Consider the following 20,679-nt stretch of genomic DNA (forward strand, 5'->3'; position numbering starts at 1 on the left):
GGTACAAACTTGCACTTGTACACATTGCGAGAAAGCAATCAATCAACGCTGAACATTGCGTAGTTTAGAATCTTTATCGTGCTGGTGACCAGCTGGATGCTTCGGCATGTGTCATAACGTTATGTTTAGAGCCTGTAGGCCTCATAGCAAAAAGAGGGAGATTGAAAAAATACGAATTCTGGTGGAAAATACGAATTTTGGAGCTGCTGAGTACTAATTTGTGCTTCGAAAGGTTGGCAGCTCTGTCGTATACGGAGCAGAATTTAACAGTTAGTCATTTCCAAATATAAAAGCAAACATCCGACATCTATTTTATCATCGTACGGAGCCGAATGTCACTGTTGTCCACTTGCGAAAGTGAAATGAGTCATCTGACAATTATTTCATCATATCGTACGGGGCCGAATTTTGAACGTCAAGGCAGACATCAGAAATTTGTGTGTGTGCGTGTGTTTTGTTTTGTTTTGTTTTTGTTTTGTTTTTTACCATCAAACGTAGCCGAATGTTACTATTCATTTCGAAATGTAATACACATGTAGCAAATATCCGACATTTATTTTAGCATAGTACGGAGCAGAATGTAACTGCTATTCACTTCCAAACGTAAAAGCAATCATGTGACATTAATCATTTTGGCATCTTCCGGAGCCGAATGTTATTGCTATTTATTTGCGAAAGTACATAGCAATATAAATTATAAGCAAGCATCCGACATTTATTTAAACATCGTATGGAGTTGAATATTATTATCATTCATTTCCGAAAGTCGAAGGGAGCTGATTGTTATTGTTATATTTCGAACGTAAAACCGAATATCAGACATTTATTTTATCATCGTATATACGGAGTTATTTTGGTTATTCATTTCCGAACGTCACAACAAACATGCGTTATTTATTTTAGCATCTTCCGGAGCTGAATGTTATTGCTATTTACTCTTGAACATAAAAGCAAACATCAGACATTTATGTTATCATCATATACACGGAGTTGTATATTATTGTGTTCATTTCCGAACCATCGAACGCAGCTGAATGTATAGTGTTATTCATTTCGAAATTTAAAAGCGAACATCCGACAGTTATTTTAGCATCGTATGGAGCAGAACATTACTGCTATTCACTTCCGAACGCAAAATCGTATATACGGAGTTGAATATTTTTGTTATTAATTTCCGAACGTCACAGCAAATATTCAACATTTATTTTAGCATCTTCCGGAGCTGAATGTTATTGCCATTTACTCTTGAACATAAAGGCAAACATCAGACATATGTTATCATCGTATACACGGAGTTGAATATTATTGTGTTCATTTCCGAACCATCGAACGCAGGTGAATGTTACTGTTATTCATTTCGAAATTTAAAAGCGAACATCCGACAGTTACTTTAGCATCGTATGGAGCAGAATATTACTGCTATTCACTTCCGAACGTAAAATCGTATATACGGAGTTGAATACTTTTGTTATTCATTTCCGAACGTCATAGCAAACATTCGACATTTTATTTTAGCATCTTCCGGAGCTGAATGTTATTGCCATTTATGTTATCATCGTATACACGGAGTTGAATATTATTGTGTTCATTTCCGAACCATCAAACGCAGCTGAATGCATACTGTTATTCATTTCGAAATTTAAAAGCGAACATCTGACAGGTACTATAGTATAGCATCGTATGGAGGAGAATATTACTGCTTTTCACTTCCGAACGCAAAATCGTATATACGGAGTTGGATATTTTTGTTATTAATTTCCGAACGTCACAGCAAACATTCGACATTTATTTTAGCATCTTCCGGAGCTGAATGTTATTGCCATTTACTCTTGAACATGAAAGCAAACATCAGACATTCATGTTATCATCGTATACACGGAGTTGAATATTATTGTGTTCATTTCCGAACCATCGAACGCAGGTGAATGTTACTGTTATTCATTTCGAAATTTAAAAGCGAACATCCGACAGTTATTTTAGCATCGTATAATGGAGCAGAATATTACTGCTATTCACTTCCGAACGTAAAAGCAATCATCTGACATCTATTTTGTCATCTTCCGGAGCCGAATGCTATTGCTATTTACTTTCGAAAATACAGGCAATCATCCGTCATTCATTTTATTATCGTAAGAAGTTGAATATTTTTGTTATTTATTTCCGAACGTCAAAGGGATCATTCGACATTTACTTTAGCATCTTCGGGAGCTGAATGTTATTGCTATTTACTTCCGAACGTAAAAGCGAACATCAGATATACATTGCATATTTTATCAACGTATATACGGAGTTGAATGTCATTGTTATTCATTTCCGAACATCAAAGCAATCATTGAACATTAATTTTACCACCGAACGCACCTGAATGTTACTGTTATTCATTTCGAAATCTATATAAAAGCAAACATCCAACAGTTATTTTAGCATCGTATTGAGCAGAATATTACTGCTATTCACTTCCGAACGTAAAAGCAATCATCTGACATTTATGTTAGCATTTTCCGGAGCCGAATGTTATTGCTTTTTATTTTCGAAAGTAAAAGCAAATATCCGTCTTTTATTTTATCATCGTACGGAGTTGAATATTTTTATTATTCATTTCCGAACGTCAAAGGGATCATTCGACATATAGCCTACTCAAGCATCTTCCGGAGCTGAATGTTATTGCTATTTACTTTCGAACGTAAGAGCAAACATCCGGCATTTATCTTATCGTCTTACGGAGTTGAATATTATCATTCACTTCCGAACGCCAAAGCAAACATTTGGTATTTATTCCAGTATCATACGGAGTCAAATGTCACCGTGATTCATTTCTAAAATCAAAAGTAAACATGCGACATTCATTTTTGCGTCTTACGGAGCCGACTGTTACCGCTGTTCATTTCCAAAAGTAAAGGCAAACATCCGACTTTTTTTGTAGCCCGATTGGGCCACCGAATTTTCAGCAATGAAATTTTGGTGGCGCAGGTCGTTAAAAGTCGTGAATAGCGAGATGATCGTAACTGATGTCGATATGTTCTAATAATTATTGATACTTGAGTGATGAACGCATGTGCACAACTTCCGCAGGTGTACTTCTTTAGAAAGTAGCGAACAATCAAGGCAGTGGACATCAGAGTGTGATTAAATCGAAAAGAAGCCCCTGAAATCGGAATTTGATGAAAATGGGCAAAGTCGGAACTCCATGAAATGTATTTTGATTGAGCGGTCAAAATAAAGCTTAACGGGAATGTGCCCTTGAATACCCTCGTCCACCCTCGTCCACCCTCGTCCAACCCGCGTCAATCGAGACGCATATTCCCGAGGATGGATTTTCCGTGCGGGCGGATGGACTCGTCCACTGAACGCGTATACCCGCGGGTACCCGCGGGGATACGCGTCAGTGGCCTCGTCCAGATCTCGGAAAAGCGTGACGTTTCCCGCGGTCGGCACTGTATCTATCACAGCTACATTGTATTTAATTGCAACAGGCTGGTTGCTAGCACTCAAATTTCACTGTGCACTGTACTTCTGCAATGATGATAATGATGATGTTGTACATCATCATGTATCAGTTATTGTTTAATAGAATGTACAATGCATATGATCATTGGTACATAATTTACTTTGATCACTAGAACGTAGAAGTTGTATAAGCAACAACCAAACATTGATAAATGATGAGTCATAGAGATGCAGAGGAAGCATGTCAGAACAATAAGAGAAGACTGCAATTTAATTACTTAATTTGTAACCAGGGAAACTGCAGTTCAACTTTCACTTGTTTCTAAATTTGTAGTTGGTTGATATAGCAGAACTTTCATACTGACCATTCACATGAACAATAATTCTGAACTCTGGTTTTGTAGAAGAAATGTGACACATATTGGGGAAAAATTCCTTTTAAAAGGAGAAATTATTACAGATATCACAGGATGTATGATTTTTTTTTTCATCATGCTATTCACCTATGGTGATGACAATATGCTGTGTACTCAATTTTTATTGTAAATATCGTCTGTTGAGAATGAGAAGGGCGTTAAGTTGCCACAAAACCCATAGTGTTCAAGACCACTTAATGCCCTTCTCATTCTCAACAGACAATTATGTGAATATTCATGAACTGACTCTGTCATTTTGATTACATGTTTTCTGCAAGACAAATGTTGGTGCAGTCACTATTGAAACTGAACCATACTCCAAATTGATACTGAGAGTGTGTCCAGTTTGAATAGTGCAAATTAGCATTTTAACTTTCACTTGTAGATCCATATTTGCAGAATTTCTCTTCGAACTTTATTGTTATTAGAAAAAAAATTGTAAGACCTCTGCTACATGTACATCCTGTACTTTATAACAAATATCAGCTACTGTGCTAATTATCATGCATAAAACAAAGAGGGAGACCACACAAGGATGATATGTTTTTGGGTTTGCTTTGTTTTGTTTTGTTTTGTTTTGTTTTGTTTTGTTTTGTTTTGTTTTTTTTTGTCTTTGTTAATGAAGCACATTGCAGCCTTGCAAAGAAAGGAGAAAGTAAAAATGAAGGGTTTTGGATGTCATAGTGCATCCAACCATTCAAATGTGCTCAGTCACTTTATGAACTATTAAAGCTTACTTGTACATGTTTGTAAAGTAAAACTTGCTTTGGAAGTTGCGACAATCTAGGAACTGATTGAAGCTCTACTGGGGTTACATGTACTATGATTATACTTTTATGTGTACAGCTGCTGCACATACCGTACACTGTATGTAGTCAGGCATTTGAACTCTGGTTCTACAACATGTATGTTCAGATGATACCTCTTTTGATTTTATTTTTTATTTTTAAATACTTTTTACAGCAGCTGCCAAATTAACACCCTCTTCAATACCTTTCCTCTTTTGGGGGGCATTGTACAAAGGACTAGTGCCTATTCATAGCTGCATTTCAGTTCATTGATTGTATTGATCTGTTCGGACTCGGTCTCCAAAATACTGCAGGGAGTATCCAAGACTCGGGTGACTGAAGACAAAAACAGGACTTGATAATACAGTCATTCCTGACTGGCACAGTACCCTGCCTCTGAGTGGGGTCGCAGCAAGATGAATACTGCTGGCTTTCAGTAGTCATCACGTGTTAAAATATACTAGTACATCATAAATGAGGAGGGATGTAAGCGGGCTGTCTCCCATGGAGTTGAATATCCATCACAACAAATTTCCATGGTAGGCTTGCAAGTGGGAGTTATAGTTATAAAATGCAGAATACCTGTATACTTTTTTTTTCTCCTGTATATATTTAAACATTATATTTCCCTTTGTTTCTCACTCTGCCTCTCTTTGTTTTCATCAACTTTCTTCGACGACAAGATCGCGAATTCATGCTACAGCAATGCCCAGAAAGCAGAATTACAATGTTCTTCTACTTCACTACATTACAAAATGTATGATTTTCTTTAATACTCCTGCAACTCATGCTGCATGATGATTTCTTTTTCATCATTTAGTAGTGAATATTACGTAACACAAAGAGACCTCCCATACCGAAGCATGTACATGTATAGTAGTGACTGCATTCACTGTAGCACCACTTAAAGACTCTTAGACCATGCAGTGTGACAGTTTCCATGGTTACTAGCAGTTTCCATTAACCTGTTCTGCTGAAGAGAGAGTGCAGTCATAGTGGTACCAAGGGATACCTTGAGAAATTGCAGTCCATTATCCCTTGATGTTGTAAACTACAGCAGTGTGTAAACATGGATTGAATAAACAATGTATACTTTATAGTTTCAATATTAACAACTGGATACTACATGTACAAGCTCACGTGGTTGCTTTTGTAAGGCAGGCTAGAATTTGAGCACTGTTTAGGGCAAATGGGATACAGGAGAACATTTTCCCATCTGGGGTATTATCAGTAGCATACTATCAATAGCGTTTTGAACGTTTCCCCAAGTGTAGCTCTTTACTGACTCGATGACCATAATGATAAAGCAGCAAGGACTGTTGGCACTGAAATTACATTTGACAGTGAGCATGAGGGTGATCTTTGTTTGAGTCACTATCTATTGCTGTTGGTGATATTTTTAATTTTGCAACAATTTCTGTCTTTTGTTTAAATTGTTTTGTCCTTATTTTTTTGAGGGGAGGGGGAATTCTGAAGAATGATATTATACATCGTAAGATGACTAATATGGTAAGATGACTCTGTTCTGAAGCTCCCTGGTGAAAGAATTATGTATCACTATCAATAAGCCTTTTAGATAAATTTTAGCTTGATATAAAAGTGATAGTGATGTCATTACCTCACAAAAAAAAAAATAGATAGTTATTCAATCATTATGATCATAATTAGGAAATATTCCCTTTCTCCCTGAATGTCATCATTGATACACAATGTAGGTTGGATTGTAAATGACTGTCAACAGCGTGACAGTGATCTTTTCTTATGAATTTTATATGAAAAAAAAAAATGTATGGTGTCAAAAAGGATAATTTATAAAAGATATAGTGAGAGGTCATGGGAGATTTGTGAAGGTATGATATCACCTCCAATAAAGATAACTTTACAACTCCATAACTGTCTTGGTGTACATTCCAATGTTTATACAACTACTACAATGTACATTTCTCTTTGTTGATTTGTATTCCATTCCAATGATGAAGCTGGTTTGGTATTGCACTTTCCATAGAGCATCTTTGATGACCATGCTGGGCAGACGCACACTGTCTGCCTTGTGTAGAGTACTACATCGCTCTGCAAAATACAAATTTATGTGGCAAAGATGCGAGTAATGTACGGACTGATGGCTATGCATTTTAACAGCATTGTTGTCATGACGATTTGCAAGGTTCCTCTGTCATTCTTGTGATGAAATTTTGCACACTTGATTGGAATCAGTGAGCATGGCTATTTGCCACATGCGATGCAATTAATTTCAGTCCTTGCACAAATGCATCGCGCAAAAGCTGAAGATAGAGAGAGAGAGCAATCTCATTCTGATGGAAAATATGATCAGTTTGGTATTTCTGTGTTCATGTGAATTGAAGTAGGAGTTTATTCTTAACACACCACTGGTGTAAACCCATCCTGTACACTGAATATCTTTTTTTCCTGTGGATTGAATTGCCACACTCCTTGTTTCCCCATTCAACAGAGAATAACTATTCTGAGACATAGGACCATGAAACTGTATGTGTTTATAATGAGATCATTTTAAAATGCTTGCAAAATGACTTTTTAAAAAAATCTTTACCTCTTGCAAAGACTGGCAACCATTTCATGACACGCAATTCATAGCTTATTTTTGTAGCTAATATAAAAATGTATTTGATGTACATGTACATGCGCATATAAATCATAGTAGAAGTTGAATTTGTAGTGTAAAAACAAACAAAAAAAGCCAGTAAGAACAATCAGAATATAGAATATTTACTAGTCTGTGTGGAAAAAGGAAGAGCAAACTTTTACGTATCATACATGTAGAATGTTTTGAAGAAGTTTCTTGATAGACATGCTTTGAAGATTGTATGAACTTGTGTTTACAAACTGGAGGTACATTGGGGCAAATAAGTTCACTTCCAAGGTATGTTCTGTATACTATACACTGTACCTTGGGGTCGTGACTTGCTGTACGAAATGAAACAAGATGAAATCATTCTCATGAGTAAAGTCCATTCCATCATAAAATTGGAATGCCGAGATAAGGAGATCTTAATAGGTAGATCAACATGGACTAACTGTTTATTTTGACTTTGAAGTTTAACAACATACAGCTCAATCCAAAATTCCATTCCTGCTTTACAAAGTACTGTATAAAGGGTGGGTACATTTGTCTGTTTGATCCTTTTTATATTACTTTAATAGACATACATGTACAATGTAGTTCTTTCTAGTTTTATTTGGTGTTTGTTTTCTGTTTTTTATCATTTAAAGGGTGACGATGACATTGTCTTTGAGACATTCCATCACAACAGTGGACGGACCTACACCTGTATCAAGCAGGCTGGCCAGAGGCACTATCTGGATAGCTGGGACACACAGGTTAGTGGACATAAATTATTGTACTAACTACAATAATAATGTGTATAGTGGTATACCTGAGCCCTGTTTTATGATGTGTTAAAATTGATTAATATAAAGTTGGTTTCAACTGTAAGCCTATGGCAGCTTGTGCGGTAAGGAAACTTCAAATTGACTTTATCTTTTGATTAAATGGGGCCCTGGTATCTTGAAGACAGCTGATATCTTGAAAAGAAACCACACTTCTACATTCTAGGGGTTAGCTGTATCTTTTTTTCTTTTTCCCCTCTCTTTCTCTCTCTCTCTCTCTTGATACATTGCCGGTATCTCATTTGGTAGAGTAAAGCTTTCCTTAATTTCATTCACGTTTTGGTCACAATATACCTAGAGCTGTTTACCACGTATATTGTTGCAGAGCTCCAATGACATGCATCCTTAGGCCTCTAAATTGTTTATAAATACTACATTGTGCCTGATCCTTAAATTGGCAATACATTCAGAAGATGTGAGTTAATGTTTCTTTCTCAAATTTTTGTAAAGAATTTGTGTTGGTTTCGTGCAGATTGAATTGTTTTTATATCATCACCCGTACTTATTTGCTTATTATATTTACAAGTTTATGTGGTTGCAGCTTGAATGATACCTTTGATGGAAGTATGAAGTTTAATATTCCAAATAACTTTCTCTTGGTAATTTTGACATTGATGAAGCTTCTATTTACCCCTTTTCAAATGTGTTCCAATCATGTTTTTGCAACATATGTATTCCAGTTGTCCTAAATGTGTAAGACATCATAGACTTGCATTTGCTGGGTATATTTTACTTTGTACAAATCATTTTTGTCTATTTGTTTGATTACTTTTACATATTTTCTTCCTTCCTTTCCATCCTTCCCATCCTTCTTTCTTTCTTTCTTTCTTTCTTTCTTTCTTTCTTTCTTTCTTTCTTTCTTTCTTTCTTTCTCTGGAGATTAAAGAAGATTGCTTTTATGCCAGATAGCTCATTTGTATAATATGAACACATTTAGGTTGCACTCAGCCTTTGCCACTTGAATTCTTCTCTTTTTTCTATGTGATTTTGTTTTGTTTTGGGTTTTTTTTTTTCACGTTTAATTGTGGGTTTTTTTTAAGGTGGGTGTGAGGGGAATAAATCAATGGGATGATATCTTAAATCCCAGCTAAAAAAGCCAAACTGATGATGGTCATGTAAATTAATGAGTAGTTTAGATAACACCAGCGTGTATGGAACATGTCAACAAATACATTATTCACTGAATTGTGCATAGCAGATACATTGTACAACACAGAATTTGTAACAAAACCAAAACCACACTCCCCAGTATTTTTAACCCGTTGAGGGCGGTTTGATTTTGCTACAACATGCATTTCCCATAAGCACCTGCCCAAGTGTACTCAAGACTCATCCTCAACAAGTTAATATGAAGTTTTTATTTCAATTGTAAGACACTTATATCTAAGATTGAAGAAAAAAAGAAGAAGAAGAAGATGAACATTGTAGCTTCAACATCCCAGGCATAATCTAGTTCACATGTTTTTTGACACTTAAATACTGGCATTGCTCTGAAGGTTCTTGTTAGGTTTGAGAGAGGCAGCTGCATGCTTATTCATAGCCATTCAGTAGCTTCTATTTTTTTTTCCTGCATGCTTTGCCCTAAGTGCAACACTGACATAAATGCCCAATGCAGTATTGATAATGAAATACTTGACCTTGCATCACAAAATCAACATGATACTGCTAGTTTATGTCATGTAGTTTAGGTCAGAGTTAAACAGAAGGGATCGATTCTCAGAGCTCTTAAAACTTAAAAAAAAAAAAAATCATCAACTCGATTTTATTATACCAAATGAAATAGGCACGAAAGTGACATTTGCGAAATATCTTTAAAGTGAGAGAAACAAGAGACCGTGGCCTCTAAAAAGCTTTGCCGAGATGTGAATGCATTGCACAGAAATTGCATCCACCTGCTGGACTGAATTATTCATGCAGAGAGCGATTCACAATGCAAGAAATATATTGCATCACTGTGTGCACTCTTTGAAAAGCCGTAGAATGCAGTCTGAAAAGATGTAAGTTGTGTACACAAACCTAAGGTGTCAGTAGACTTCATGATAGGGAAAGTGACAGTTTCATTTTTTTGAAAGCATTTAAGATTTCAGAGTTTAAGATTCAACTTGTAAGCAAATTTATACAAATTTAATATTATCTTACTTTGCTCATGGAAGCAAACTAGAATTTACTTTTATTGTACCATTAATGTGTTGTTTAAAGTGTTGCAGTTAGTCTGTTACAATTATGCTTTAAATATGGATGAGTGGTACTGGTATAATTTATCTGGATTACAGACATATGCTCATAATTTTCTTGTGCTTTAATTATTGTCATTTTGAACATTCAATCTGCTTGAAACAATTTGTAAATACATGTTTCAAATCATCAATTAAAGAGTCTAGATGTGTGCTGATAGTTATTGGTATGAGTACGATAAAAGTAAATGAATCTGTTGCATACCCACATTGATTATTCAAGCATTCTAAACTACGATCAGGGGGGTGTTTCATAAAGCTGTTCGTAAAGTTACGAACAACTTGCGAGCGACTGGTGATCAGTTCTTGTGCTGAATTATGGAAATTCTTATGTAAGTATAGCACATCAGAACTGATCACCAGTCGCTCGTAAGTTGTTCGTAACTTTGCGAACAGCTTTATGAAACAGGGCCCTGTAAATATTTCATTGTACTTTCATGTTTTCAAAAAGAACAATTCATATCAGATCATTCTGAGTTTTAGTTACGAATGAGTCTGTCACATCAGTCTATTCCCATCATTATCAGCAGTACAGTATGCTTAACACTGCATTCAGATGATCCCAAACTTTACGGGGAATGTCCTGTTTGCCAGGAGTTTCCCCTGCATCCCCATCATGTGAACACTCAGTGGGACATTCCTGCTCCCAGGCAAACTTTTCGAGTCCGGCAACAAAATTCTGGCGGGGGACTGACATTGATTTCTTGTACAAACTATACCAAATAATAGAATCAAGATATTCTTTTTCAATGTAATCAGTACACAAGTTTTCCCACTCTACTCAGTGGTCATTTATAGGTGATGATGAAGGAAGGACCAATAATTTGCAACTTGTATGTAAATGCGATTCATGATAGCAGTGCATACATTGTACATCCACTGTACTTTTATCAACAAAATTGAGCATGCCTACTGGGGACTGTGCACATGACTTTCGTTATGTTTAGTGATGATGCATCAAAAATGTCCACCGTAGAACATTTAAGTTGAAGATACTGCATGTGATCTTTTTAAGTACATGTTCACCTGTGCACGCTTGTACTGTACATGTACATTGACTTACTAGTAAGATGTATTAAACAGATGCAGATGCCTTTTGTTGTTATATACAGGGGAAAGAGAATTTGAAATGCGGTTTCAAGGAGGTCAGAAATCCTACGACATAAAACCTCCCTTAATGGGATTTCAAACCCTGTGGATAGAATATTGAGTGTGTTCATTCTCCCACCCGTGTGCTCACTCGCAAAATATCGCACTCTTCTTTAGGAAAATTATAGAAAAACTCCTGTCTGTAAACAGTAATTCAGCTTGTCCCCGGTGCATCTTATTCATTTTTCATTTGGCCTTTTCCTCCACTGTAGAACTGGCAGCCTTTTCCCCAGCAGTGGATCGGCCAGGGCGTGTTTGTCCGTGATGGTGACCAGGACTATGGGGAAGGGGGAGCAGATGAGGCTGGCGGTGGATACGGTGAGCATGGCGAGAGCAGTGATGCGGCAGTCTCCGGAGGTCTTGGTGGCACCAATGATGACAGGGCGGGGTCTCTTCAACACCCTACCCGAGGAACACTGCTCACATACATATTTGAGGTAATAACAAATCTACCAGTAGACTGAGACTCCCCCCCCCCCCCAATGCACACACACTTTTCCAAAGAAGGAAAAAATTGTTTGTGTGTAAAATATATCATCCCACCCATAATACAGACAGGCACTTTTTTTAGGTAAACTGTATGGTTTTCAATTGATTTGCAATTCATAGCATTACACAAAGGATTCCGGCTCAGGGTGAATTGCATAATCAAATGTACAACCGTACAAGTACAAGTTGTACCTGGTAATTTGTGGCTTTCATTTCGTGAATGCATTGAACTGTGTATAGTTTTACATTCTTTGTCATTCAAATTTTTTGCATGATGAAACCAGGTCATGCAGTTTAGATCTCATGAAAAGCAGACATTTCATAAAACCTTCAGGGGGAATCAGGGGGAATTTTCACATAACACAGTCAGTCTACCAAGTTTCATGCCTCAATTGGTCTTCCCACGCTCAGCTCTAAGTAATTTTCTCATGCCTCATCTGAAGTAGTAGGTGTATCAATATTAGATTTTAAAAAAGAAATAAAAAAAAAGAAGATGTAAACGTAGGCCCAGAAGCTAATGGGAAAGGGGATGAAAGGTAAATATTTGTACTATTTTTTTTTTTAACAATGCAACTTCCACTCCAGCCACAAGCCTTACAATGTACACAATGTATTTAACTTGAATTCCCACCAAAAAGTCCATTGCTTTTGCCACCGTGTGTGGTACCTGTTTTTGTTTTAGTAAATGCTTTTATAGGCGCATACATAGTGGTAGATCTACTTGATGACAAGTATACCACTATCTAAGGCATTTCTATCCATCAAAGATGACCTTGTGAAGATTTGACAAAAGTATAAGCATATCAAGAGCATGTGTATTTGCATGTTGACATTCATTCCTTGATAGTTCAGTGATATTTTTTGTGTGTGTTGCATTCAAAATGTAATACTCTCTGTACATGTTGAATAAGGTTGCAATAAAAGTCAAGGCAAATAATTTCAAATCATCTTCTGAATGAATCAGCAATATCAAAAAAGAGACTTTACATAGAGAAAAAGTTATCAATAGAAGATATGTGCATATAGAAATACAATTTGAAAAAGAGCAAGAAATTTATGGAATACATTTTATTTTTGTCTGAACAATTATGGCTCTTCATTTTAATTTTCATTGTACATGTATATTTCTCTCAACTTTGCTCCTCAGGAGAAGCGCAACATCCACTGTTACTTTGACGACAGCTCCGGGATGTGGGTGAAGATGCCCATTAGCTGGGAGCAGCACACAGACTTTGTCAAACCAATGATCAAGCAAGTCAAGGTATTTCCCTCTCTTTTCTTAATCCATCTCCTATGGAGTACCAGAAGATACCTTTTTGCAAACTTTATAAATTCACCCTTCTGTGTGAAGGGTGATTCTGGTGTGAAAATTTCTTGTATTCCTGACCATTGCTCCATGCTTGGCAACCATACCAACATACTACTCACTATTTTATGCTAAGTGCAGCAACCTCTTGTTAAAACCAGATTTGCTGGTATTGAAGGATGAATAGGTACATGTATTCATACAGTATGATAGTTTGGTATGTAGGTGATTCCATGACTAGTGAGGAGAGGCTCCCTACAGGGAGGTTCTTTTAGATTCTGTGGTATAGAAAGTTGTGGTCCTCATAAAAGAAACATTTAACTATGTCTTTCCCGTACATATGCATGACAGCATGTTTTTTCACATGTTGATGAATGACAGGACCAAGTTCCGTCGTGGAAGGACAGTTACGACATCCTCGCGGCACTGCGAAAGAGCAACTACGATCTCGACGATGCCGTCATGACGTACCTGACTGTGGGTGACACGGGATGTATGGACACGCCAGACCGGCTCAAGGGATTCGATATGAAGATTCTGAAGGAGAAGGACCAGAAGATTGCTGTCATGCAGGAAAAACTTGCCAAAATAGTAAGAAGGGGAGAGAATTATGGAGATTATAGAGCAATGACTATAGAAATTATATTGCCCAGTATTGGTGATCTAGTTACATATTTTCATCTTATCTTTTCCAGTGGAGCTGTTGTGGTTCTGTGGATAAAACCACAGACTCTCAATTGTTAGGTTTCCGGTTCATGTATACTGTTTCATTCTGTCATTGTGGTTCATGATCTAAAATTGAACCACAGATACAGTCTGCCATGAATTACAAACATGAATTATTAAGTGTTATCGCTATGAGTGCCTTGTATAGATTTGACAAATTGTTTAGTCTTGTTCTCCTTGGCTGTATGAAATCGGTGTGTTAAATGTACAATATTTAATATTTTCAATATTGTATCACAACAGAGTGGTATGTCATTCTATGCGTAGAGTTCAAATGTCCCATTTATTTGGGAATATACAGTTAACAACAAAATTATTCATACCCCTGAAAAATTATTAGATCTGAGCAAATTTCTTACAAGTGAAGGATGGAGTGATGGTGATTGAGTGTTAACTTTTTACTCTTATTTGTCCTCTGTAAGTTGACATTGATTCCAGTACCACCTCATTTGCAAAACAATAGAAATGCTGAGCTATAACACCTAGTCACCATCACTCCATCCTTCACTTGTAAGAATTGTGCTCAAAACTAAAAATTTCCTTGGGGTATGAATAATATTTTTTTTTTTTGCTTTTTCCCTAACAGAGGTATTTCTACATTGCTACAAAATGGAGTGAGAATTTGGTTTCTCTTCTGATAAATGTCTGTAGGACCAAAATATCAAACTGTTGGTGCATGTTTACACAGTATATTTGTAATTGAAACTTTTATTTTTTGTATTGCAGTAGGGGATTATTTGTTTGGAGGATTATGTTTAAGGCAGGTATATGATCAAATTCAGGCTATTGTGAACTAGATCTTCCCTTAGAAAAAAAATGATAATGATAATTCCTTTCATTTGTTTGTTTGACCTACAGCATAGGAGCTATGACAAGGTTATGCAGAACAACAAGAAGATGAGAGCTGATAATGACAAGATGCAGAAAGAGGTAAATTGTCCCACCCCCCTCAAAAAGGCAAAACTGTCACATGTAAAAATGTGTGGTATTCCACGAGCTGTGCCGAAAATTGCTGAACAAGCTGGAAATAGATGAGAGATTGCAAATGAGTCATATGTGTCTGCAAACTTTGTAAAAAAAAAAGGATGCTTGATGAGATTTTTATTCTTGAATTACTGCTCATTCACTGTGGTCATTTTTCTCCCCAAAAATTAGGTTTAGGTAGCACAAGAGAGCATCTAGAACCCTACGGTTTCCAGGGCCAAGACCCTGACAACAAGGGACATGGCGCATGTGACATGTTGCGATTAAATACCAGTATTAGAATTTAGATTTGAACTAACATCACACAATCCGTAACATTCAATTGCGTGTAGGATATATGCAATCCAGATGTATATTACAACTTGAGAGAAAAGAACCAAGTAACAAGCAGAGTTTGTTGTTCCTGTTATTGGTATAGCAATGGAGTGTGATTTCCTGCAATGTTTGCCTCCGGCAGCTGGATCAGCTGAGAGAAAAGGTGGCCAGCCTGGAAGTGGAGGCAAAGACGGCCAATCACAAGCTGCTGGCGCTGCAGAACGAGAGACCAAAGACCGCCAGGGCCAGAACCTCCCTTGCAGCTGAGCCCCCTGTAAGTCTTGCCTTGGTTTACCAAATGCACCTTTACTTCCCCACCTTACCCCCCCCCCCCCCCCACACACACACACACACACACACACACACCACCACCACCACCAGCAGCAGCACCACTTGTCTCTATATATTCTCTATTATTCTTTTCTTTCTGTCATTGGTAGCTTAACCAGCAACTTTACATGTAACTTTTATGGCAGATGCCACAATCAGACAAAATCTAATAGGAATCAGGAAGTCTGTGCCCAAGGACCCCATGGAAGACCAGCTATTGCAGCTGAATATGGGCTATCCAGCCATCTTCTCAAATGAAAATGAAACAAACAAACAAACAAAGTGTGCTATGAATTTATTGATAAGGAGAAACATGATCCAAAATTGTACTCTACAGCTGTATATCAGTATAGAACAAATTTAATCTGTTAAAAGTGCCAGTATCTCCACAGTTGAATTCTTGTTGTTGTTCTTTATATGTTACTCATAACATAATGTATTCTTTTTATGCATATTTGTTGTTTTATGTTCTGTGACTTGTATGACCCAACAGGCCATAGAGACAGCTGAGGAGCCCAGCCCAACCCCGGCCCCAGCTGTCCCACAGGGCCCCACCGTGGAGGAGGAGACCCTCCGCAAACTGGACAAGGAGGCCAAAGAACTGGACAAGGCCAACTTGACCCTCAAGAAAGAAGTTCAGGAGGGCTTCAATGGTAGGTACAAGCATTGGACTAGGAGTGATGACTTTTGAGCCTCATTGTTACACCATTTTGGGCGAATGGCTGTCCCCATGTAATCAATAGTTTGCATTTCATTAAATCCAAATGCTCTCAACTTTAACTCTGGACATAGGTTTGATAAGTTGCAAAAGTTGAAAATTGTATGACCATCCTACAGAATTCTGTGTTTGAGATGTGTGTATGAGTAATGATTTCATGGATGGATGAGAATCTTGTATTTTCGTTAGAGACTGATAATTCCCTGTCAAAAAAAAAATTAAGAAAAAAAAAAGTCTCTCTACATCGGAGTGGTCTTACAACACTACATTTGTGATTGTTCTCCACCAGGTATGATCGAGTTAATGAAGGAGGCGTCAGCTGCTGTGTCCAAGATGAAGCGGATGGACACGGGCAATGTGAAGGAGCTGGAGGAACTGCGGGTGCTTTACAGGAAGGAGTGCCTTCAGAGGAAGCTGTTGTATAATAAGGTATGTACTGCCAGAAAGAAGGAGGGAGGGATTTGACTGGGAACAGACTAAGCTCCTGTACAACAATGTGGGTAGTGGAGAGGAAAGGGGGGGGGGGGGGGGGGGGGGCACGGGAAACTCCTCTACAGCAAAGTGTTTGGTGGTGTGATGGAGTTATGGGGGGAAGAGGGGTCACCTTTGCAACAGACATTTCCTGTATAATGAGGTGGATGGAAAAGGGTGGCGGAATGGAATGGAGGCAACGAAGTAGGTGGAGGAAAGAGAGAGGTGGCAGATGAAGCTCCTCTACTGCAATGTGTGTGGAGAAGGGAGGGATAGGGAGCAGCGGAAGGTCCTGTGCAACAAGGTGGGTGGGGGAGGGAGGAGGAAGGGATCGGGGGCAGACTAAGCTCTTGTACAACAAGGTGGGTGAGGTGGGGGGGAGGGGGGGTGGGCAAACGAATCTACTGTACAAGCAGGTAGGAGGGGGACAGAGAGAGAAAGGGGACAAAAGAAACAACTTTAATAACAATGTGGTGGTTGGAGGAGTTAGGGAGGGATTCGGGAGTAGCCAAGTCTCCCGTACATCAAGGTGGATGGAGAAGGTAGGGGGCCAGACTAAGATCCTCTACAAGAATATGAAAGAAGGAGAGAAAAGGGAGGGATTAGGGATGAAGGAGGCAACATGGGTAGGGGGGGGGGGGATGGGGATCAGTGGAGAGAAAGAGAGAGATATACAATGTATGTACATCGAGATCATGACTAGCACATTTCTTTCACTAATCCTACACTGTACTATAGAATCTGCGTTTAAGGGGGGGGGGTCTATGTCTTAACTTGTTTGTTTTCTGCTGTTATTCTGTAAAGCATATTAAGAAATAATCTTGTGGCTCAGAGTCAGGAAAGTAATAGATATAGTAAAGCATATTTGCCTTCAAAAACATGATATATGATATATCATATAAGGTCCATGAGGACTAAAGAACCTCATAGTGAACAGGTTAAAATGAAACTGAGTAAGCAGGAGTTTTTAACACCTGCAAGCCACTAGTGTTGATCATTAATGAAACCTCTCAGTTTCAAATAAAATGACAATGCAACGACTGCTCCTTGCTCTGGTACCCTCAGCTCCAGGAACTTCGAGGCAACATCCGAGTGTTCTGCAGAGTTCGCTACGACTCCCGTACAGAGTGCTGTCTGACGTTCCCCTCGGAGATCGAGATCGACGCCGTCAACCCCGCCGGCAAAAAGACTACGTACTCCTTTGATCATGTCTTCTCCCCAAGCTCTACACAAGAGCAGGTAGGATCACTCTTCTCATCCTGAATATTAGAAAGTAAACCTAAATTAAATATTGTCTTGTTTCAGTTTCGGGTTGTTTGTTTGTTTGTTTGTTTGTGTTTAAACAATCATATATTTTTATGCCTCCGCAACGAAGTGGCCGGAGGCATTATGTTTTCGGGTCGTCCGTCCGTCCGTACGTCCGTACGTCCGTACGTCCGTACGTCCGTACGTCCGTCCGTCCCGTTTTGTTTTTGTCGATATCTCAAGAACCGTGTGGTGGTTTTACATCAAACTTGATATGAGGGTATATCCTTGGGGGATAATACTTTGTGTGGATTTTAGGGTCACAGGGTCAAAGGTCAAAGGTCACAGGTTATTTTGTGGAAAAAAAATGAAATTTCATGTTTTTCTCCATATCTCGCAAATGGTTCAAGGTATCTTCATGGAACTTAGTATATATGCTTGTACCGATGGGCAGTGATTATCTAGGGAAGTTGGGGGTCATGGGTCAAAGGTCAGGGGGTCAAAGGTCAAGATCAACTCCTCAAAATATCACTACTTTCCTTAAAATGCAATATGCCTGAATTTTTTTTTTTTCTTTAACATGATGTATGGCATGTATTACCCAATATATATTTTGGGGAAGTTCCTTGCCAAAAGGTCAAAGGTCAAAAGGTAAAGGTCAAGTGAAAGTGCTAAATTGCACTTTTTCCTCCATATCTCGAAAGTAACTCAAGGTATCATCATGAAACTTACATATTTATGCATGTTCAACCTAACAGTGATTCTCTTTGGAACTGTGAGGTCAAAGGTCAAAGGCCAGGTTTAGATAATGCTATTTTCGCATTTAATACTGAAATTATACTTTTTCTCAATACCTTGAAAATTACTCAATGCATAAACTTATAAAAGGGTCAAATGTCAAGTAAAAATCATCAGTTCCCCAAATACCTGCACTCTGACATTTTAATCATTCATCCAATTGAACCTAGTTCTAGGAAAGTGAACATTCAGCACATTTGTGTCAAACCTGTCATTTTAATATTTTGCCAATTGTGTGAAACTGTCATCACACATTGTCAAGACATTGTACTATTAGACCGGGGGCCCAGAGCATTTATTCAGCTGAAAAGGGTCACACTTTTTGATGGTCTCATCATGTAAGGATGCGGCCAAGGGTCAATAAAATGAATTGCTGGCAAGTCACATCCTGTACCGTAAGCCTAGGGGCCACAAAAAGGGACCCCGAAAAATGGATTTATTCAGCCGAAGGGGGTCACGGACAAAAGTTGGTGGATATTGTTCCTTTGGGTGTACTTATCATGAAAACAGCAATGCCAGCTATTTTATCCTGTACGGGGCCCCAGACAGTAGCCCCAAAGGGCCCCACAAATATGGTCTTATTCAGCTGAAAAGGGTCACGGCTAATTTCTTTTGCAATGGAAGTAGTTCCCATCAGAGATATCCAAAACACCAAAGCCAGCTATTTTATCCTGTACGGGGCCCCAGACAGTAGCCCCAAAGGGCCCCACCCCCCATAGGCCTACGTACAAACACACACAAACGTTGATTTTATATTCAGTTGAAAAGAGTCACGGCTAATTTCTTTTGCAATGGAAGGAGTACCAATCAGAGATATCCAAAACACCAAAGCCAGCTATTTTATCCTGCACGGGGCCCCAGACAGTAGCCCCAAAGTGCCCCACCCCCTATAAGCCCTACGTACAAACACACACACACACACACACATTGACTTTATTCAGCTGATAAGAGTAACGGCTAATTTCATTTGCAATGGAAGTAGTACCCATCAGAGACATACAAAACACCAAAGCCAGTTATTTTGTCCTGTACGGGGCCCCAGACAGTAGCCCCAAAGTGCCCCCCCCCCCCTCTCCACATACACACACATACACACACACACACACACACAAACACACACACATACACACACACACACACACATTAGTTTCATTCAGCTGAAAAGGGTCACGGCTAATTTCTTTTGCAATGGAAGTAGTACCCATCAGAGATATCCAAAATACCAAAGCCAGTTATTTTATCCTGTACGGGGCCCTGCACAGTATAGCCCCAAACACGGGTAATTTCTTTTGCACTGGAAGAAGTACCTATCAGAGATATTCAACACACCAAGGCTAGTTATTTTATCCTTCACAGAGCCCCAGACAGTAGCTCCACAGTGTCCCATCCATTATACATGTACTGTGAATCAGCTGAAAATGGTCTTACAAATTCTTTTGTAACGTTAATATCAGGGCCTACTGAACAAAGATATCACAAACACTAAAGCAAGTCATCTTATCCTGTATACGGGGTCCCATAGGTTACAGTAGCAAAACACTCAAGAAATTTGCAAAGGAAGCATACTTCTGTATAGTGCACAACCAAGATGACCATATTACGAAAACCAGTCATTTCATCTTGTACTGGGCCCAGGTTACAGTAGCCATAAAGTGCCCCTCCCCCACATAATTATTATGACATCATTTAGCTGAAAAGAGTCATAGTTGTTTTTCTTTTACAATCGAAGTAGGCCTTAGTTTACATCATAGATACTCAAAACATCAAAGCCAGTTAGGTTTTCCCATCCAATTTCGCAATTTTGTTGGTTCATTTGATAGAAGGTTCGAATTCGTAA

At 38.4% G+C, this 20,679-nt stretch overlaps 1 protein-coding gene across 1 annotated transcript in view; it reads left to right on the forward strand.

Moving 5' to 3' along the window:
- The window catches only part of LOC139721175 (uncharacterized), a 45,161-nt gene that overhangs the window by 13,105 nt on the left and 11,377 nt on the right, over positions 1 to 20,679 (forward strand). The window contains exons 2-10 of the mRNA XM_071632502.1: positions 7,901 to 8,008; positions 11,673 to 11,897; positions 13,097 to 13,210; positions 13,637 to 13,846; positions 14,840 to 14,911; positions 15,423 to 15,554; positions 16,104 to 16,263; positions 16,618 to 16,757; positions 17,865 to 18,038. Of these exons, the coding sequence (XP_071488603.1) occupies positions 7,901 to 8,008; positions 11,673 to 11,897; positions 13,097 to 13,210; positions 13,637 to 13,846; positions 14,840 to 14,911; positions 15,423 to 15,554; positions 16,104 to 16,263; positions 16,618 to 16,757; positions 17,865 to 18,038 (1,335 nt within the window). The remainder of the gene's footprint in view (positions 1 to 7,900; positions 8,009 to 11,672; positions 11,898 to 13,096; positions 13,211 to 13,636; positions 13,847 to 14,839; positions 14,912 to 15,422; positions 15,555 to 16,103; positions 16,264 to 16,617; positions 16,758 to 17,864; positions 18,039 to 20,679) is intronic.

Source organism: Diadema antillarum, unplaced genomic scaffold, assembly GCF_040938485.1.
Source record: "Diadema antillarum isolate AM-2024a unplaced genomic scaffold, OU_Dant_1.0 scf00000139, whole genome shotgun sequence".
In the NCBI taxonomy this organism is placed as follows: domain Eukaryota; kingdom Metazoa; phylum Echinodermata; class Echinoidea; order Diadematoida; family Diadematidae; genus Diadema; species Diadema antillarum.